The sequence below is a fragment of the Balaenoptera musculus genome, chromosome 4 (assembly GCF_009873245.2).
Source record: "Balaenoptera musculus isolate JJ_BM4_2016_0621 chromosome 4, mBalMus1.pri.v3, whole genome shotgun sequence".
Taxonomy (NCBI): Eukaryota; Metazoa; Chordata; class Mammalia; order Artiodactyla; family Balaenopteridae; genus Balaenoptera; species Balaenoptera musculus.
In genome coordinates, this window is record NC_045788.1 from 13,552,279 (window position 1) to 13,574,961 (window position 22,683).

At 43.8% G+C, this 22,683-nt stretch overlaps 1 protein-coding gene across 1 annotated transcript in view; it reads right to left on the bottom strand.

Annotated features, from left to right (window-relative positions):
• Nucleotides 1-4,076: 4,076 nt before the first annotated feature.
• The window catches only part of LOC118894497 (myosin-13-like), a 21,245-nt gene continuing 2,638 nt past the window's right edge, over nucleotides 4,077-22,683 (bottom strand). The window contains exons 2-10 of the mRNA XM_036850804.1: nucleotides 22,504-22,622; nucleotides 21,643-21,792; nucleotides 21,354-21,524; nucleotides 20,101-20,410; nucleotides 16,135-16,208; nucleotides 15,952-16,039; nucleotides 7,209-7,326; nucleotides 5,358-5,577; nucleotides 4,077-4,265 (exon numbers count right to left, since the gene is read on the bottom strand). Of these exons, the coding sequence (XP_036706699.1) occupies nucleotides 4,077-4,265; nucleotides 5,358-5,577; nucleotides 7,209-7,326; nucleotides 15,952-16,039; nucleotides 16,135-16,208; nucleotides 20,101-20,410; nucleotides 21,354-21,524; nucleotides 21,643-21,792; nucleotides 22,504-22,622 (1,439 nt within the window). The remainder of the gene's footprint in view (nucleotides 4,266-5,357; nucleotides 5,578-7,208; nucleotides 7,327-15,951; nucleotides 16,040-16,134; nucleotides 16,209-20,100; nucleotides 20,411-21,353; nucleotides 21,525-21,642; nucleotides 21,793-22,503; nucleotides 22,623-22,683) is intronic.

The window sequence follows — 22,683 nt, forward strand, 5'->3', positions numbered from 1 at the left end:
CGCACCTGTGATATGGAGACAGCTGGGGAAGGTCACACACCTGTGATGGGGAGAGAGCTTGGGGTTGTCACATACCTGTGATGTGGAGACAGCTGGGGTCTATCACATACCTGTAATGGGGAGAGGGTTGGGGCTGTCACGCACCTATGAGGCGGACATAGCTGTGGGTTGTCACATACCTATCATGGGGAGAGCTGGGGGCTGTCACTCACCTGTGATGGGGAGAGAGCTGGGGCCTATCACATACCTGTGATGGGGAGAGAGTTGGGGGCTGTCGGGCACCTGTGATGCGGAGACAGCTGGGGGCTGTCACATACCTGTGATGGGGAGAGAGTTGGGGGCTGTCACACACCTGTGATGGGGAGAGAGATGGGGGCTGTCACACACCTGTGATGGGGAGAGAGCTGGGGGCTGTCACACACCTGTGATGGGGAGAGAGATGGGGACTGTCAAACACCTGTGATGGGGAGAGAGCTGGGGGCTGTCACATACCTGTGATGGGGAGAGAGCTGGGGGCTGTCACTCACCTGTGATGCGTAGACAGCTGGTGGCTGTTACATACCTGTGATGTGGAGACAGCTGGGGACTGTCACATACCTGTGATGGGGAGAGAGTTGGGGGCTGTCAGGCACCTGTGATGCGGAGACAGCTGGGGGCTCTCACATACCTGTGATGGGGGAGAGCTTGGGGCTGTCACATTCCTGTGATGGGGAGAGAGATGGGGACTGTCAAATACCTGTGCTGGGGAGAGAGTTGGGGGCTGTCACATACCTGTGATGTGGAGCTAGGTGGGGGCTGTCACATACCTGTGATGGGGAGAGAGTTGGGGGCTGTTAGGCACCTGTGATGCGGAAACAGCTGGGGGCTGTCACATACCTGAGATGGGGAGAGAGCTGGGGGCTGTCACTCACCTGTGATGGGGAGAGAGCTGGGGGCTGTCACATACCTGTAACGGGGAGAGAGCTCGGGGCTGTCACACACCTGTGACGGGGAGAGAGATGGGGACTGTGAAACACCTGTGATGGGGAGTGAGCTGGGGCTCACACATATTTGTGATGCAGAGACAAGTCGTGGCTGTCACATACCTGTGATGTGGAGATACTGGGGTCTGTCACATACCTGTGATGGGGAGAGAGTTGGGGGCTGTAAGGCACCTGTGATGGGGAGAGAGCCGGGGGCTGTCTCTCAACTTTGATGGGGAGAGAGCTGGGGTCTATCACACACCTGTGATGGGGAGAGAGATGGGGACTGTCACAAACCTGTGATGGGGAGAGAGCTGGGGGCTGTTACTGACCTGTAATGGGGAGAGAGCTGGGGGATGTCACACACCTGTGATGGGGAGAGTGCTGGGGGCTGTCACATACCTGTGATGGGGAGAGAGATGGGGACTGTCACATACCTGGGATGCTGAGACAGCTGGGGGCTGTTATATATCTGTGATGGGGAGAATGCTGGGGGCCGCCCCGAAGGCGTGCATCTCACACGTGTCTTGCATGGCGGCTACTGTCAATCGGTGGGAAGGACCTTATTGAAGTTCCTCCGCGTCTTGTGCAGCAGGCGTAGGCGGTGTTGGCCCGCTCCAAATCCAGCATCTGGACGTCCACCTCTCCCTGGAGCCTCTGCTTGGTTTTCTCCAAGGAAGCACACTTGGAGTTCACATTCTCTGTGTTTTCCTTTGCTTCTTGGAGCCTCTGGGCCAGTTTTTTCCTAAGAGAACCAGGTTTGTTGTTGTTGACAAAGGTGGACCTTTTCAGAAGTAATTATCCGATCAGAAGGGAACTGAGCCATCTATGAAGGACTGGAACTTGATAAGACCTAGAGTTTGATGATTGGACAGTAAGTGTCACCTGAAGAATCCCCAAATGGGCAAAGCAGTCACCTAGGAGGCGCCATGGGCAAGTACCCTGGGAGAGGGGCAGGGAGAGCAGGTCTGCGTGTTTAAGAAAACTCACAGGCCTGGGGAGGAAGAGAAGGTCTGTCCTCTGTCCCTTCCCTTGTGTCTTAGGGTCGTCTCTCTTCCTGTAACCTGGGAGCCCCTGCTTGGCCTCCTCCAGCTCCTCTGTGCGCTGGATGGCGTCCGTCTCGTACTTGGTTCTCCACTGGGCCACCTCGCTGTTGGCCTTGGACAGCGCCCTCTGCAGCTCGGCCTTGGCTTCCTGCTCCTCCTCATACTGTCCCCGCAGCAGGTCACAGTCGTGGCGGGAGGACCGCAGGGCGTGGGCCAGGGCGCTCTTGGCCTGCAGAATCACAGTGGTGACAAATTGCAAAAATGTGTGGCCATTTTCCAAGTTAAGGTCTTTTTGTTTCAACCAGTGTTTCCCAACTTGAATCACTCCCTTGCTGACTTCACAAACTTTGCTGTAGCAGTATATCTCCTGTTTTATTTACTTCTTTTTTTAAGAAGTTGACTACTTTATTATATTTAAATATATTTATTTAAATGGAAAACCATTAACATTTGCCATAAACAGAAGATAACCATAATAAATGCAATGGAGGTAAGGCGGTGTTATCACCTCCTGGTGAAGTACTTTGCTGCTGTGCCTCTGTGTCTGAGGCCTACTCTCTGCGTCTTAATGAGGAAGATACACCAGTGTTAGAGAGATGGTATCCAAAGTGAGACCTTTTCCTTATTTAATCAGAAGAATTGAAGTAGAATTGGAAAGGGAATAATTTTCTCACTACTTAATGCAGTGTTATGGAGTACTGTGACCATGAAAACCCCAAAAGCATCTTTTGGTGTCACCAGTGGGCTGTGTCCCCACCCAGGAACTCTGACATGAGCTATGCAGTTTCCACAGCTCTGCCACCTCTTCCCAAGCAGGAGGGGGACATGCCCAGAGGCCTCCATCACTCACTCCTACCTGGTCGGGAAGACAATGTAGCTCTCATTATAATGGTCACAAAATACTTTCTGGTCAACCCAGTGCAATAACTCATACATTTTTATCCTTTTAAAGACACAAGTAAACAACAAAATTTTGCCCAGGAAGGAAAGCTTAGCTGCATCCTGGCCAGAGGACAGCCTTGCTACTGTAATGGACCTTCTCAGGTTCTGGTTCTCTCCACTCCCCCTGCCTCCACCCAGTCTACCAAATACCCCTACCCTATAATAGGAAGATGGGAGACAAATATAGCACTTCTTTTTTAGAAGGGGCAGATGGAATGTGGTGGAATTCCAAGAGACTGCCCTGTAAGTTTTAGCTGGCACATGGTAACCTCAGAATTACACTCATGCAGTTTTGCGGACTTCTGGATTCCTATTCTAGTGCTCAAACACCCATCAACAGCATTTACTAAGCACCTACTGTGTGCACTGTTCTGTGTGCTGTACTTACTGTTTACCGTGACAGTGGGGAAAAATAATTCTTGCCCTTTAGAAGTTTACAGATTAGTGGGAAGACATGAATTATAAACATAAATATCTTGATATTGACGTCAAGAGGGTGATAATGGTGTTCATGTTTATGCAAATGTCCCAAGGGTGCTCCAAATGTGGTCTTTTGGAGGAGGGGGGCTTAAATGTGGGTGTTGTAGCTGGTGATACACAAAGAGTGATGAAGGAGAAAGAGGAGGGCATTTCAAGGGGCTGGGATGAATTGCTGGGCAGAGTGAAAGAATGCACAGAGGCAGAGATGCCCAAGCTAGTACAGTGATGGGGAGGGGATACCCCTGGCTGGGGAGGGGAGTTTATCAGCCCCTCCAGTGGGGAAGAGAGGAGCTCTGGGGATGGAGCACCCTGGGAGAGTTTTCTAGCTCTGAAGAAGGAGATCCAATGCCAAGGTCCTGTAACCTCCAAGAACAGGTTCCTTCTACTCCAAGGAAGAGAGGAGGAGCATCAGACTTCATGATGCAGCAGTGCCCCCAGTCGGCCTTGTGACTTCTCAGGTTCTACCTGACTCTGCCTTCCTAAACAGAGGCAACCATCCTTACCTTGGTTTCTTCTTCTCGCTGCCTCTTAAGCTCCTCCAGCTGCCGGGTGAGGGCCTGCTAGCTTTTGGTTAGCCGTGAAATCACAGCCTTCTTCTCTTCCACTCAGTGGCTCCGCTCCCCTGGCAAACAGATATGGCCCCGCGTCAGAGTTTGGACCACCCTCTCCCACGGCCCAGTGGGATCACCGGGCCCTGCCCATCCTCACCATTTTGGGTCTGCAGCCTCGCCTTCTGCATGTTCAGATCATGGATTAACTGTGTCTGTTGGTCATCCTTGGCCTTGATTTCATTAAATTGGTCTTCCACAGTCCGGCACATTCTTTCCACATTACTCTTTGAAAAGAAAAGAAAAAGCCCACATGAATGGGAAGAATGGGTCCCTGGTGCCCAGTATTGAACCGTTTGACAGTTTAGCTTCTCATTAGGTAAAATAAGAATAAAAATACAGAACACATAAAGGTCAGTTTAAAAAATTGGTCATTTCAGGTTTTCTTTATTTTTATGTGTGATTGCTGCTTAATCACCAATATCTTGGAACATCAGCTTTTGATAGATAAGTATTTACTGGTTTGTAAACAAACCTTTGAGAAGATGACACTCAAAGGAACCATGGGATCTTCTTACAGTATAGTAATTCTACTGATGTGAATAATATTACCTTCTGATATGCCTGTGTGCAAGCAATATATTCAGGTGATGGTGTTGAGCATTTTATTTAATTATTAAAAAGGAGATGGCATGGGGGGATTCACCCCACAGCCTCCAGGTGGCCTGTATTTTTTTTGAAGTTTGTTTAAAAACCTCATATATGTTGTAGACCTCTTCCTTCCTCCTCTCACCTCATATAACATAAAATAAATACATCAAGCATGTATTCGTCTTTAGACTGCCAAGTGTGATATGGCAGCAGGAGAGGAAGCGATATTAGATTCAAAGGAAACCCTCAAGGAGCTTAGGGTATCTTTGAGAAGAAGACATATGAACATGAAATAATTAAATCAGGGGAGTTGGACAAGGGATGTTGACTCACAAGGAGAAAGATCAAAGGCTACACCAACTTTAAACATATAAAGCAATATAAAGTGCCTCTGGCACTGTATTTAAAAATTGAAAACGGAAAGCAGACAGCAGTGGTGGTGACAGGGAGGTTGTAAAGAGGTGCTGTTGATAGGCACAGCATGTGGGTGATCCTGGGGTTTCTTGTAACTCAGCAACCTGGCCTGGCTTGGGGAGAGGGGGAGAGAGAGAGAGAGAGAGAGAGAATACAAACACAACTTCTTAGAGGGAGACAAAACCCAAGAAGGGCAGAAAAATGGGGAAATCAGAAAGAGAGAAAAAGGAGTTGCAGTCAGGGAGTGAGGAAGAAATCAAGAGAAATCATGGGCAGTGTGAACCCAGACCCTAAACAAGGACAGCAAGGGGTACCATGGAGGCCACTTTAATTCTCTGATCCAAATCTCCTGTTTCTTTTCTCCACAGACACCCGGACCTTTTGGGCAACCCTCTGCAGGAGGCCCACAGCCCCTCATCTGGGGTCACTGCTTTTTCCAGCCCAGCTGAGCCGCCCAAGTGCAGCCTCGAGCACCCAGGAATGAGGGTAGCTTTTGAATTCAGGAGCACAAGTTGCTGTCTGAGGAAGCCTTTCCTTGGAAGTTACATGCAGAGGTGGGTGAAGTTTAAGCTTCAGGGCCCTCTTTTGCATGGGCCCCAGATAATGCAGAAGGTTCTAGATGAGGATGGGAAGCTGGGTGCAAACAAGAATATATTTCTAGGTAGGCATTTCCGGCACATGGCCAGAAGAGTTCTCAGAAGACCATGACCTGAGTCTCCAAAGCACCAGTAATTTGTGGCTTATTTTTCTCATTCTAAGTAAATATTTACTTTCATGCTTCATTTTGTATTCATAATGTTGTGTACATTTTTCTTAAAGAGGCCCTCCTCTCCTGAATTTTATGTGCTTCAAGCGCCACAAAACCTGGATCCACCCCTGATGTCATGCATAATGTCACACTGGCTCTGCCTCCCCGGGACTAATATTGTGGGCTAAGAAGGTGGTGGGCCCAGCAAGGCTCCTTGGTGCAATCCATCCACGAGTTTAGTTCTAGAAAATGCCAGACGGATTGGAAGCTTTCGGGAAAGACTGTATGGGTGATAAGACCTTGAGTGGTAGCAGATCTTTGGATCAGGGTTTGGGTGACTTGAATGAATTTGGGGAACGAGGAGTAGGTGGGAGTGGGAGAGGGTTTCTGTTTGGAACATGCAGTGAGTTGGAGGCAGTGAACTACACACGCCCACCGGGCAGGTGGATGTACTGCGTAGCGTTTGCAGAAGCATCAGGTACCTTTGACTTGGAGATGGTCTCGATGTTACTGGCCAGGTCATCAGTCTCCATCTTCATCTCACTCTTCTCCTTCTCCAGAGTGGTCTGGGAGCTGACCTTGGAATCACTTGGGGCCAGCCCAGCCCTCTGCATAGGGTCATCTCCCCAGCAAAAGAATCCCAGGTTAGGGTCGGGAATGGGCAGGGATAGTTAGGGAGTTTGGGATTGACATGTACACACTGCTGTATATAAAACAGATAACCAACAAGGACCTACTGTATAGCACAGGGAACTCTGCTCAATATTATGAAACAGCCTAAACAGGAAAAGAATTTGAAAAAAAAATAGATACATGTATAACTGAATCACTTTGCTGTACACCTGAAACTAACACAACATTGTTAATCACCCATGCTCCAATATAAAATAAAAAGTTAAAAAAAATCATAACCGGGGCTTTGCTGGTGGTGCAGTGGTTGAGAGTCTGCCTGCCAATGCAGGGGACGCGGGTTCGAGCCCTGGTCTGGGGGGATCCCGCATGCCGCGGAGCGACTGGGCCCGTGAGCCACGATTGCTGAGCCTGTGTGTCTGGAGCCTGTGCTCCTCAACAAGAGAGGCCGCGACAGTGAGAGGCCCATGCACCACGATGAAGAGTGGCCCCCACTTGCCGCGGCTGGAGGAAGCCCTCGCACAGAAACAAAGACCCAACACAGCCATAAATAAATAAAAAGTAAAAATAAAAAAAAATGTAATTATAATTTACTTAAAAAAAAATCATAACCAAAAAAATGAATAAATAAAAGATCTCACTAAGGTTATTAAAAAAAAAAAAGTCAAGAATCCCAGGGAAACCCTGGGAGGCTTGTGAGCTCACCAAACATCCAGCTCCAGGAGTGCCTGTGGGGAATGCAAAAGGTACCCTCAAAAGGAGAGAGCTGCAAAGACAGGTGACCTACCGCTGTTTGAAGTCAACATAGAGGATCCGGCTGGGGAACCCTTTCCTGAAAATCCGGATGCCCTCCAGGACCCCGTTATAGCGCAGCTGGTGCAGGACCAAGTGGTGGTCCATCACGCCTGGGGAGAGAATGGCCCGGGGCATGTTTGGCTTTTTCCTTGTTTCCTTTGGTTATCTGGGCACGATGAGACACCCCAACACGCCCAGACTTGAGTGGGAAGGTTTGAGGCCAGTTCCTTTCCAGAGGGATGGGGATGGAGGCTGGACCCTGCCTACAGTCTCACAGTAGAAATAATCTCAATGCCTTGGGGAGACTCTAGCACCCCATAACCATAGGACTAAAAACCAAAATATTAATCTCTGCCCTGTTCATGGCCCTTGAGCGTGATGAAGATGGAATGGTTGTCTCCATCTAGAAATGCTTCTCATAATTATTATTATTCTTATGATAATAATAGTCATATTATTATTACTATAATTGACAGCCAACATTTACTGAGTGTTCACAATGTGTTTGGCCCTATTTTCTTTTGTTTTATTTTATTTTATTAGTTCCTTGGTGGCCTAATAAATCAGTTGTAAGAGTTTCATGGGAATACACAAAGAAGTCTTCTCTATCATGAGAGTATTGTGTTTGAGATCTATTGATCAGACTGACCATATAATTTATTATATTGCATGCACTCTTACATATTTTGGTCTACCTCATTAATCATGAACTGACAGAGTTTATTTAAATTCACCTACAACTATTGTTGTAGTGCTATCTACCAGCATTTAAAAAACATTGAGGTGTGAGGGATTAACCAAGATGGCGGAGTAGAAGGACGTGCTCTCACTCCCTCTTGCGAGAGCACCAGAATCACAACTGGCTGCTGGACAATCATCGACAGGAAGACACTGGACTTCACCAAGGAGGATACCCTACGTCCAAGGACAGAGGAGAAGCCACAGTGAGACGGTAGGAGGGGCGCAATCAGAGTAAAATCAAATCCCATAACTGCTGGGTGGGTGACTCACAGACTGGCGAACACTTATTCCACAGAAGTCCACCCACTGGAGTGGAGGTTCTGAGCCCCACGTCAGGCTTCCCAACCTGGGGGTCCAGCAACGGGAGGAGGAATTCATAGAGAATCAGACTTTGAAGCCTAGTAGGAATTGATTGCAGGACTTCTACAGGACTGGGGGAAACAGAGACCCCACTCTTGGAGGGCGCACACGGAAGAGTGTGCGCATTGGGACCCGGGGGAAGGAGCAGTGACCCCGGGGGAGACTGAACCAGATGTACCTGCTAGTGTTGGAGGGTCTCCTGCAGAGGCGGGGGCTGGCTCTGTTTCACCGTGGGGACAAGGACACTGGCAGCGGAGGTTCTGGGAAGTACTCCTTGGCGTGAGCCCTCCCAGAGTCTGCCATTAGCCCCACCAAAGAGCCCAGGTAGGCTCCAGTGTTGGGTTGCCTCAGGCAAAACAACCAACAGGGAGGGAACCCAGCCCCACCCATCAACAGTCAAGTGGATTAAAGTTTTACGGAGCTCTGACCGCCACAGCAACAGTCAGCTCTACCCACCACCAGAGCCTCCCATCAAGCCTCTTAGGTAGCCTCAACCACCAGAGGGCAGACAGCAGAAGCAAGAAAAACTACAATCCTGCAGCCTGTGGACCAAAAACCACAGTTACAGAAAGATTGACAAGATGAAAAGGCAGAGAGCTATATACCAGATGAAGGAACAAGAAAAAACCCCAGAAAAACAACTAAATGAAGTGGAGATAGGCAACCTTCCAGAAAAAGAATTCAGAATAATGATAGTGAAGATGATCCAGGACCTCGGAATAAGAATGGAGGCAAAGATTGAGAAGATGCAAGAAATGATTAACAAAGACCTAGAAGAATTAAAGAACAAACAAACAGAGATGGCCAATACAATAACTGAAATGAAAACTACACTAGAAGGATCAATAGCAGAATAACTGAGGCAGAAGAACGGATAAGTGACCTGGAAGACAGAATGGTGGAATTCACTGCTGCGGAACAGACTAAAGAAAAAAGAATGAAAAGGAATGAAGACAGCCTACGAGACCTCTGGGACAACATTAAACGCAACAACATTCGCATTATAGGGGTCCCAGAAGGAGAAGAGAGAGAGAAAGGACCAGAGAAAATATTTGAAGAGATTATAGTTGAAAACTTCCTTAACATGGGAAAGGAAATAGCCACCCAAGTCCAGGAAGCGCAGAGAGTCCCATACAGGATAAACCCAAGGAGAAACACGCCGAGACACATAGTAATCAAAGTAGCAAAAATTAAAGACAAAGAAAAATTATTGAAAGCAGCAAGGGAAAAACGACAAATAACATACAAGGGAACTCCCATAAGGTTAACAGCTGATTTCTCAGCAGAAACTCTGCAAGCCAGAAGGGAGTGGCATGATATACTTAAAGTGATGGAAGGGAAGAACCTACAACCAAGATTACTCTACCCGGCAAGGATCTCATTTAGATTTGATGGAGAAATCAAAAGCGTTACAGACAAGCAAAAGCTAAGAGAATTCAGCACCATCAAACCAGATCTACAACAAATGCTAAAGGAACTTCTCTAAGTGGGAAACACAAGAGAAGAAAAGGACCTACAAAAACAAACCCAAAACAATTAAGAAAATGGTCATAGGAACATACATATCGATAATTACCTTAAACGTGAATGGACTAAATGCTCCAACCAAAAGACACAGGCTTGCTGAATGGATACAAAAACAAGACCCATATATATGCTGTCTACAAGAGACCCACTTTAGACCTAGGGACACATACAGACTGAAAGTGCGGGGATGGAAAAAGATATTCCATGCAAATGGAAATCAAAAGAAAGCTGGAGTAGCTATACTCATATCAGATAAAATAGACTTTAAAATAAAGAATGTTACAAGAGACAAGGAAGGACACTACATAATGATCAAGGGAGCAATCCAAGAAGAAGATACAACAATTATAAATAGATATGCACCCAACATAGGAGCACCTCAATACATAAGGCAACTGCTAACAGCTACAAAAGAGGAAATTGACAGTAACACAATAATAGTGGGGGACTTTAACACCTCACTTACACCAATGGACAGATCATCCCAAATGAAAATAAATAAGGAAACAGAAGCTTTAAATGACACAATAGACCAGATAGATTTAATTGATATTTATAGGACATTCCATCCAAAAACAGCAGATTACACGTTCTTCTCAAGTGCGCACGGAACATTCTCCAGGATAGATCACATCTTGGGTCACAAATCAAGCCTCGGTAAATTTAAGAAAATTGAAATCATATCAAGCATCTTTTCTGACCACAACACTATGAGATTAGAAAGGAATTACAGGGGAAAAAACGTAAAAAAGACAAACACATGGAGGCTAAACAATACGTTACTAAATAACCAAGAGATCACTGAAGAAATCAAAGAGGAAATCAAGAAATACCTAGAGACAAATGACAATGAAAACACGACGACCCAAAACCTATGGGATGCAGCAAAAGCAGTTCTAAGAGGGAATTTTATAGCTATACAAGCCTACATCAAGAAACAGGAAACATCTCGAATAAACAACCTAACCTTGCACCTAAAGCAATTAGAGAAAGAAGAACAAAAAAACCCCAAAGCTAGCAGAAGGAAAGAAATCATAAAGATCAGATCAGAAATAAATGAAAAAGAAATGAAGGAAACAATAGCAAAAATCAATGAAACTAAAAGCTGGTTCTTTGAGAAGATAAACAAAATTGATAAGCCATTAGCCAGACTCATCAAGAAAAAGAGGGAGAGGACTCAAATCAATAAAATCAGAAATGAAAAAGGAGAAGTTACAACAGACACCGCAGAAATACAAAGCATCCTAAGAGACTACTACAAGCAACTTTATGCCAATAAAATGGACAACCTGGAAGAAATGGACAAATTCTTAGAAAGGTATAACCTTCCAAGACTGAACCAGGAAGAAACAGAAAATATGAACAGACCAATCACAAGCAATGAAATTGAAACTGTGATTAAAAATCTTCCAACAAACAAAAGTCCAGGACCAGATGGCTTCACAAGTGAATTCTATGAAACATTTAGAGAAGAGCTAACACCTATCCTTCTCAAACTCTTCCAAAAAATTGCAGAGGAAGGAACACTCCCAAACTCATTCTATGAGGCCACCATCACCCTGATACCAAAACCAGACAAAGACACTACAAAAAAAGAAAATTACAGACCAATATCACTGATGAATATAGATGCAAAAATCCTCAACAAAATACTAGCAAACAGAATCCAACAACACATTAAAAGGATCATACACCACGATCAAGTGGGATTTATCCCAGGGATGCAAGGATTCTTCAATATACGCAAATCAATCAATGTGATACACCATGTTAACAAATTGAAGAATAAAAACCATATGATCATCTCAATAGATGCAGAAAAAGCTTTTGACAAAATTCAACACCCATTTTTGATAAAAACTCTCCAGAAAGTGGGCACAGAGGGAACCTACCTCAACATAATAAACGCCATATACGACAAACCCACAGCAAACATCATTCTCAATGGTGAAAAACTGAAAGCATTTCCTCTAAGATCAGGAACGAGGCAAGGATGTCCACTCTCACCACTATTATTCAACATAGTTCTGGAAGTCCTAGCCACGGCAATCAGAGAAGAAAAAGAAATAAAAGGAATACAAATTGGAAAAGAAGAAGTAAAACTGTCACTGTTTGCGGATGACATGATACTATACATAGAGAATCCTAAAACTGCCACCAGAAAACTGCTAGAGCTAATTAATGAATATGGTAACGTTGCAGGATACAAAATTAATGCACAGAAATCTCTTGCATTCCTATACACTAATGATGAAAAATCTGAAAGAGAAATTATGGAAACACTCCCATTTACCACTGCAACAAAAAGAATAAAATACCTAGGAATAAACCTACCTAGGGAGACAAAAGACCTGTATGCAGAAAACTATAAGACACTGATGAAAGAAATTAAAGATGATAGCAACAGATAGAGAGATATACCATGTTCTTGGATTGGAAGAATCAACATTGTGAAAATGACTATACTACCCAAAGCAAACTACACATTCAATGCAATCCCTATCAAATTACCAATGGCATTTTTTACGGAGCTAGAACAAATCATCTTAAAATTTGTATGGAGACACAAAAGACCCCGAATAGCCAAAGCAGTCTTGAGGGAAAAAAATGGAGCTTGAGGAATCAGACTCCCTGACTTCAGACTATACTACAAAGCTACAGTAATCAAGACAATATGGTACTGGCACAAAAACAGAAACATAGATCAATGGAACAAGATAGAAAGCCCAGAGATAAACCCACGCACCTATGGTCAACTAATCTATGACAAAGGAGGCAAAGATATACAATGGAGAAAAGACAGTCTCTTCAATAAGTGGTGCTGGGAAAACTGGACAGCTACATGTAAAAGAATGAAATTAGAATACTCCCTAACACCATACACAAAAATAAACTCAAAATGGATTAGAGACCTAAATGTGAGAATGGACACTATAAAACTCTTAGAGGAAAACATAGGAAGAACACTCTTTGACATAAATCACAGCAAGATCTTTTTTGATCCACCTCCTAGAGTAATGGAAATAAAAACAAAAATAAACAAATGGGACCTAATGAAACTTCAAAGCTTTTGCACAGCAAAGGAAACCATAAACAAGACGAAAAGACAACCCTCAGAATGGGAGAAAATATTTGCAAACGAATCAACGGACAAAGGATTAATCTCCAAAATATATAAACAGCTCATTCAGCTCAATATTAAAGAAACAAACACCCCAATCCAAAAATGGGCAGAAGACCTAAATAGACATTTCTCCAAAGAAGACATACAGACGGCCACGAAGCACATGAAAAGATGCTCAACATCACTAATTATTAGAGAAATGCAAATCAAAACTACAATGAGGTATCACCTCACACCAGTTAGAATGGGCATCATCAGAAAATCTACAAACAACAAATGCTGGAGAGGGTGTGGAGAAAAGGGAACCCTCTTGCACTGTTGGTGGGAATGTAAATTGATACAGCCACTATGGAGAACAATATGGAGGTTCCTTAAAAAACTAAAATTAGAATTACCATATGACCCAGCAATCCCACTACTGGGCATATACCCAGAGAAAACCGTAATTCAAAAAGACACATGCACCCGAATGTTCACTGCAGCACTATTTACAATAGCCAGGTCATGGAAGCAACCTAAATTCCCATCAACAGACGAATGGATAAAGAAGTTGTGGTACATATATACAATGGAATATTACTCAGCCATAAAAAGGACCGAAATTGAGTCATTGGTTGAGACGTGGATGGATCTAGAGACTGTCGTACAGAGTGAAGTAAGTCAGAAAGAGAAAAACAAATATCGTATATTAACACATGTATGTGGAACCTAGAAAAATGGTACAGATGAGCCGGTTTGCAGGGCAGAAGTTGAGACACAGATGTAGAGAACGGACATATGGACACCAAAGGGGGAAAACTGCGGTGGGGTGGGGATGGTGGTGTGCTGAATTGGGCGATTGGGATTGACATGTATACACTGATGTGTATAAAATTGATGCCTAATAAGAACCTGCAGTATAAAAAAAAAACAAACAAAACAACTAATACTAAACTTTCATTGGGTTATTTGTATGGAAATATGTTAATATAAATGTTTCAGACATTACATGAAATTTCTAAAAATCTTATATGTTCTGGTATAATGTTATAAGTCATAATCCTAGTTATTACTTTAAAATGTATATCTCAGAAATAACTAATTTTCTTGTCAACTGCATTATTATGAACTTTCATCAGATCTTTAACTGTGGTCATTTTTAAGTCTTTTGTCATTTACAGACAGTTCTGGGTGTACTCTGATGCTTTTGCAAATATGTTCCTATAAAAGGGTTTCATCTTCAAGAAATTCATGGAAAAGACTCTGACGAGTACAGGTTTCTGGTAACTGACTGTACAGCTGAACTGAATGAATAAGCATTTTCAGAACTCTAATGAAAAACTGATGAACTCATAAAAGTGCTAACAAAAGATCAAGATGAACAAAAAAATTAATTACATGGGACTGAGTGAACTGATGAGGATGAGTATAATTTTTGTGACTTTCTGTCTGAATTAAAAAAAAAAATCCCACAAGGACTCAGAGGCAAAGAATATACAAATCAATTTTCACTGCAAAGTAAAGGAGCTGTTACATTGGAGGATTACTGGACTGAATGTCAATATTATGACATAGTATGAGTGTGTTTCATGTTTGGTAATTGCAATCATTGTTGCTTTTGTTGTGGTCATCCATGTACGATGCTTGGTGTCAGTCTATTTATCTCTTGTAAAAATAAAATACAGTGTGTGTGTGTGAAAAAAAAACCTGAGGTGTAATTGGCATATAACATTTTACTAGTTTCAGGTGTACAACATATTGATTCGATATTTGTATATATTTTGAGATGATCACCACAATAAGTCTGGTTAACCTCTGTCAACATACATAGTTACAATTTTTTTGTTCTTGTGATGGGACCTGTTTCAAATGCTTTATGTGTACTGGCTTATTTAATTCTCACAACAGCCCTCTAAGGCGGGTTAAATGAGTTAATATTTACAAAATGAGTCAACACTTTATAAGCGCTCACTCAATAAATAAATGAGTTAATAACTAAGTGAATGCATAAAGAAAATGCCATTTTAATCCTCCTTTTATAGACCAGAAAGCTAAAGGACTCAGCTGCGGTCCCTTGGGCAGTAATAGGTGGAGCTGGGATCTTTTCCTTGATCATCTAATTCCTCTGCTCTCCTGTAACATTGCTGAAGCAGGACCTTGATGCCCGAAGCCCAGCCTTTGGGATTCAACAGCTTGGCTGGTGAGAGAGCTGCCTCATAGCCACAGTCTGTGTGATGGTTTGTTCTTTCCTTTGTGACAAATGGCCCTGAAACTCAGCCATATTTGTGAATCCAGGATTGGTGATGGTTAAACGTCTACTGTACCACATGGTGTTCTATGTCTATATACCTGGTCTCTGACTCTCAGTTTTCTCATTTATAAAATGGAGATGATTATGCTTATCTTGCAGTGAAGTGTTGTAAACAGTAGAGATAACATAATAATGGGACTGCATTAGGCTCAGAAAACAGTTGTTATTGATGCTGTTTTTATTATGGAACACCTAAGCTGATTATTTGCCAAATATAGTGGCTCTTCACTTTGGGGGGAAAGGTTTTTAAGAATTTTATGAAAGGTATGGATTTAATGTACCTATATATGTACATAATATTTTGGATATAATTTCATAGTAGGGATGCCAGATAAAATATGCCCAGGATGCCCAGTTGAATTTGAATTTCAGAGAAACAGTAAATCCTTTTTTTTTTTTTTAGTATAAGTATATCCCAAATATTGCATGGGTCATATTTATACTAAGAAATTTTTCATTGTCTCATCTGAAATTCGAATTTAATGGGGCGTCTCAGTGGTTTTAATTTGCCAAATCTGGCAGCCCTATTTCATAGACTGAGAAGTGATAAAGGCTATCATGAGCCTGTCCTCAGGGAAACACACATGCACGTGCACACAGACACATGTACATACTCACGTGTGCACCCACACCCACACCCACAGAATTTTGCATACGTTTCAGGGAGTCCTGTTCTGATGGATTCTTACTCACCAGGAGTCTTGGTCTCATTGGGAATCAGACATCGCACAAAGTGAGGATGAGTGCTCCTTAAATTGGCCATCAATTTGTTTAAATTTTCCTGAGACACAAACCAGAAGAAGCACATTAACCTTAGCAAACGCCGTTGCACTGGGCAGAAATACAACCGAATGTGGAAGTTGCCAAAAAACAAACCCTGAACACAGCGGACACGGTCTGGAAAGAGGAGCCCTTCTTCTTCCCGCCCTTCTTGCTCACCCCGGCGTCGCCTGGAGACAGACACAAGAGGATGTGTCCAGTGAGTCCTGAGGACACAGTGGTGGCCTTTCCTACCCACCTGCCCCACCAGTTTTATTGAGATGTAACTGACATATAACACTGTATATGTTTAAGGTGTACAACATAATGATTTGATATATGTATATATTGCAAAATGATCACAGCATTAGGTCTACTTAACATCTATCCCTTCACTTACAGTTTCTTTTTCTTGTGATGAGATTTTTTTTTTATGGCTGTGTTGGGTCTTCGTTTCTGTGCGAGGGCTTTCTCTAGTTGCGGCAAGTGGGGGCCACTCTTCATCGCGGCACGCGGGCCTCTCATTATCGCGGCCTCTCTTGTTGCGGAGCACAGGCTCCAGACGCGCAGGCTCAGGAGTTGTGGCTCACGGGCCCAGTTGCTCCGCGGCATGTGGGATCCTCCCATACCAGGGCTCGAACCCGTGTCCCCTGCATTGGCAGGCAGACTCTCAACCACTGCGCCACCAGGGAAGCCCTTGTGATGAGAGCTTTTAAGCTCTACTCTCTTAGCAACTTTCAAATATACAACACAGTGTAATTAACTACAGTTACCATGCTGTACTTAACAACCACGGAACTTATTTATGTCATAATTGGAAGTTTGTACCTTTTAACCCCTTTCACCCAGTTCTTCCACCTCTCACCCGCCACCTCTGGCAACCACAGATCTGATCTCTGTTGCTATGAGTTTGTTTTTTAAGATTCCACATATACGTGAGATTATACAGGATCTGTCTTTCTGTGTCTGACTTATTTCACATAGCATAACGCCCTCAAGGTCCACTGTTGCCAATGGCAAGATTTCATTCTTTTCTATGGCTGAATAATATTCCATTATATATGACCTTTTCTTTATCCAGTTATCCATCAGTGGACACTTAGATCGTTTCCATGTCTTGGCTATTCTAAATAATGCCACAATGAATGTGGGAGTATCTCTTTGGGATAGTAATTTCATTTCCTTTGGGTATATACCCAGAAGTGGAATTGCTGGATCATATGGTAGTTCTATTTTTAATTTTTAAAGGAATCTCTATACTGTTTTCTGTAGTGGCTGCACAAATTTACATCTCCACTAACAGTGCACCGTTTTGTCAGTGGTGGCCTTTCTAAACCGCTTCCTCCAAACCCTGAAGTGAAAGTTTGGTTTTCTTTTGACATAGGAGAGCTGAGGTTTTTTGGTTTGTTCATTTCCGTATCCTGATTCTTAAAATTCCTCTAAACTACTCAGATTTGGGAACACTGATTTTTATCACTGTGGGAACGGAGTGGGGTGGGATATGGGTGGCATTTAACTGGGAGTATTAATTTAGACTCTCTGTATCCAAGGAGAATCTTTTCCTTTAGACATCAGACATGAAATCCAACTGAATAGTTGGCAAGATTGAGATGTTCCTCTTGGTGAGTGTGGTTTCTTTCATGAGTGTCCCTTTTAAAAATTCTTGAGTCCCTGTTTATCTCTTCATGAGGAAGTAACTGAAAGTAATACAACTGAAGTTTCTCAGAATATTCTACAAGTCAATTTTTTTCTTGTCTAGAAGGAACAACCCAGCTTAATGTGGCATCGGTGATATTGGGTCTACTTTTTCTGAATGGCTCAATTTCAGATTTAGCTTCTGATATGTAATCAAGATTCAGCCCTTGGGGAAATTTCATGTCTCATTTCCCCCACCCTCCTCTCACTCCACCCTCTTTGTCCCCAGGGTCTAGCATGACCATGTGTTTGGGTGGGGAGGAGAGGCAGGAAAGCCACTTCCCCAGGTTCATGCCTACACAGGAGCTTATGTGTAGAGTCCTGGCATCATTGCTAAGTGAGGTTATGCAATACAGTTACAGAGATGCCCTAATTAGATTTGAAGAAGATGGTGTTCATCATTCAAGTTTAAAGTTATGCCCATTTTTATGTTATACTGCCCAATACACTAGACATTAATTGTAAAAAACTATCTAATGAATGATTATATTGCATGAATTAAAAGCATTAATTTGTTAAATAAATGCGTTTAAAATAGTCCATAATTTTTAAACCTTATTCTGGAAATTACTTAAAAAATATATAGGTAATCTTAACAAGTGATACCGGCTTGTGCAGCCATTTGGGAAAATGGTCTGGAAGTTCCTCAAAAAGTTAAACATAGAGTTACCATAGGATTCTGTAGTTCCATTCCTAGGTATGTACCCAAAAGAATTAACAATGTCCACATAGAAACTTCTATAAAATGTTCATAGCAGCATTATTCATAGTACCCAAAAGTGGAGAAAACGTAGAGGTCCATCAACTGATGAGTGGATAGACAAAATTGTGTAAGATCCACACGGTGGAATATTATTTACCTATAAAAAGAAATGAATTGCTGACACTTGCTGCAACATGGACACCTGAAGAACGTTAAGCTAAGTGAAAGAAGCCAGACACAAAAGACCATATAGTGTATGATTCCACTTATATGAAACATCCAGAATAGGCAAATTCATAGAGACAGAAAGTAGTTTGGCAGCTGCCACAAGCTGGGAAGGAGGCAGGTGGAAAGTGGCTGCTGAAGGGTTACTGGCGTGATGAAAATGTTCTGGAATTACGTAGTGGTAATGGTTGCACAACCCATAAATATACCAAAAACAGCTGAATTTTTTTTTAATGAATTTATTTATTTATTTTGTTTTTGGCTGTGTTGGGTCTTCCTTCGTTGCTGTGCACGGGCTTTCTCTAGCTGTGGTGAGCGGGGGCTACTCTTCATTGTGGTGCGTGGGCTTGTCATTGTGGTGGCTTCTCTCCTTGAAGAGCACGGGCTGTAGAGCGCAGGCTCAGTAGCTGTGGCGCAGGGGCTTAGTTGCTCCGCGGCATGTGGGATCTTCCCGGACCAGGGCTCAAACCCGTGTCCCCTGCATTGGCAGGCGGATTCTTAACCACTGCGCCACCAGGGAAGTCCCACCACTGAATTTTTTAAAGGGTGAATTTTATGCTATATGAATTATATCTCAGTAAGAAAAAAACTATTAAAGAATGTGGTATTGGCTACTGTGTCCACTGGGAGGCCCTGTTCACCTCCATAGAACTCAATCTCTTTAAAAAAAATTTTTTTTGACTTAAAAATTCAATTTATTTTTTATTGAATGAAAATTTCTTTAAATTCTACAGTGCTTTACAATTTTCACAAGTTTCACAACATGATTTCATATAATCCCATAATAACCCTTTTTCCCTCCCACCCTTGTATTGCCCCTCCCCCTTCCCTCTCCCCACTGGTAACCACTAGTTTGTTCTCTATATCTGTGAGTCTGCTTCTTATTTGTCTTATTCACCAGTTGGTTGTATTTTTTAGATTCCACATATAAGTGATATCATACAGTATTTATCTTTCTCTGTCTGACTTATTTCATTTAGCATTATGCCCTCCAAGTCCATCCATGTTGCTGCAAATGGTAAAATTTCATTCTTTTTTATGGCTGAGTAATATTCCATTATATATATATATATATATATATATATATATATATATATATATATATATATATATATGTCACATCTTCTTTATCCATTTATCTGGTGATGGACACTTAGGTTGCTTGCATACCTTGGCAATTGTAAATAATGCTGCTATGAATATCGGAGTGCACGTATCTTTTCCAATTAGTGTTTTTGGTTTTTTTGGATATATACCCAGGAGTGGAATTGCTGGGTCATATGGTTAGAGCTTAATCTCTTAAGGAAGAGGAAGAATAGAAGTAGGAGAAAGAAAAACAGAGATCAGAGACAGACAAATAAACCAAGCTCAACCTGAAGCTCATGTCCAACTACTGGTTCTTCATGAGTTACGAGTAATTACACAGAGTTTCCACAGGGGGAATTAAAAAAAAATTTCACCTGCTTCTGCACCAGCATAGTTGGAAGAAAGGAAGGACAGCAGCTTCAGCGAAGACTTCTGGTACAGCCCGACCACGGTCTCGTTCAGGGGGTCCCTGTTCTTGTTCAGCCAGCCGGCAATGTTGTAGTCCGTGGTGCCCGCATGGTGCACCAGGGAGAAGTGGGCCTCAGCCTTGCCTTTGGCAGGCTTGGGCTTCTGGAAGTTGTTGGACTTGCCCAAGTGCTGGTCATACAGCTTGTTCCTGAAGGAGGTGTCTGTGGCCTTGGGGAACATGCACTCCTCTTCCAGGATGGAGAAGATGCCCATAGGCTGGAAGGAGGATAACCGACTATCCTCAGCATTTACTAGTACATCCCAATGACTCCATCATCTGTAGGAGGCAAGGACAACTTCTTTGGTGCTGTCACTCTGTTACTAGGAACACTGGGATGTAAGCGCTGTGAGAACAAGGCTGTTGGTCTGTTTGGTGCGATGACAGAACAGTGCTCGGCATATGGTAGGTTCTAATTTAGTATTTGTTGAACAAAAGAGCATGGAATGAAATTGCATGTATATAAAGGTAGCTCACTGTGAGGTAACAGAAACATTGTGTATTGGTCTCTGTCCCTGGTTCCTGGCACAGAGCTTCTGAAGCCTTTGCAATTTTCCTTAGCGATAAGGGTACCAGGAGCATCTCTTGTTCTATTGAGGCGACGCTGGGTGCGCTCCTGGATGGGGGCTGGCCACCAGGAAGACCAAGCCATGGTTAGAAGCTTGGGATTTCCAGTCCTCTGCCCGCACCCTCCAGAGAGGGGCGAGGGGCGAGGGGCTGGACATGGAGTTAATGATTGATCGTGCCTACATGAGGAAGCCTCCGTAACATCCCAGTTGTAGGTGGTTCTGAGAGCTTCCGGGTTGGAGAGCACATCCACATACTGACAGGGTGACACACGCCAGCCCGATGGGGACAGAAGCTCCTGCACTTGGGACCCTCCCAGACCTTGTGCCCAGTCAGCCCTGGGCTCCATGCACATTCTCAGGGACAACTGAGCCCTTGGATCGTAATCACCCACACACCTCTTTAAGTGTCTGAACAGATTCTCTGTGCTCTCCAAACATTTACCCTTCCTGCACAGGGAAGTCAGCTATCCGCAGGCTCAGAGCCTGGGGGAGTGGGTTTAGGGGAGCCAATCTATTAGCAGAAAAGAGTTCGAGTAAAGAGGTGGTGGTCCAACCAAGGTGGAGCTGTCCCTGGAGAGCAGCGCTTCTTTACCTTCTCGATGAGCTCAATGCAGGCGGCCAGGTCCATCCCGAAGTCGATGAACGTCCACTCGATGCCCTCCTTCTTGTACTCCTCCTGCTCCAGCACGCACACGTGGTGGTTGAAAAACTGTTGCAGTTTCTCGTTGGTGAAGTTGATGCACAGCTGCTCCAGGCTGTTGAACTGGGTATTTCGAATAGCAAAGAGTTTGAGTGAGTTTGGAAAATCCAGCGGAGACTCAGCAAAGCAGACACAAAGCGGAAGGGTGCTTTGGGGCTTGTCATTGATGCCAACAACTCACATGAAAGATCTCAAAGCCAGCGATGTCCAAGACCCCGATGAAGAACTGCCTGGGCTGCTTGGTGTCCAGCTGCTGGTTGATGCGGGTGACCATCCACAGGAACATCTTCTCGTAGACGGCTTTGGCCAGAGCGCCCACCGAATTGGTCACCTTGAAAAAAAGAACATCCACTCAACCCTCAAATTAATGTTTTTATGATTGTATTAAGTTGAAACATACAAAGTTCACGTCTTGAAAGTCAAAAGCAGCTGGAGATTGGCAGTTTCATATATTTCAGTCTAATATTAAATCTATGTTGAGACATCAGCTCAGTTCCATGAGGTCTATCCCATTTACAAAGATTGTTTTCTACCAACCTTGGTTGTAACACGTGACTCTAGCCCCGGCCACACCTAATTGAACCAGAGGTGGACATTTGGCCCAAGTTGGGCTAAACGGCACGTCTCTCCTGAGAATTTGGAATTGGGATCAAAGGATGCTGGTCTCAGTCTCAGGGTGAGGCTGGAACCACGGAGATGTAAACTTGGGAGTTCTGGGGTGGCCACGGGCAGGAGAGGTGGAGAAAGCTTACCCACCTAGTGAGAACACAGCAGAGCAGGAGAGAGAAGACAGCCCACGGTGCCCCAAGAAGGAGCTGGAAAGAGGCTGCCTGGCTCTGGAGGGCTCTTCACTTCCTGGCTCCAGACCCTCATGGCACCCAAGGCACTCCTTGAGTTACCCCTGAGGCCTAAGAATGAATTCCCCCTTCATGCTGAAGCCAGTTTCATATGTGTTTCTGATTCCTGCAACCGAAAGAACTTTAGGATGGCGGTTCAAATAGCAAAATACGTGAGCCATTCGAATTCAGAGCATCTCCATTACCTGCTGGACATTTTGCCCTTTAGTGACATATTCGTTCCCAACCTTCACCCTTAGACAGCACAGGCCTTTCAGCATTTCTGCAGAATTCAGACCCATCAGGTACCCAGCTCTGTCAGCCACTGAAGGAGGAGGAGAAATGGTGTCACACAGACAGCAGCTGCTAAAACAGCCAGTTAGGCC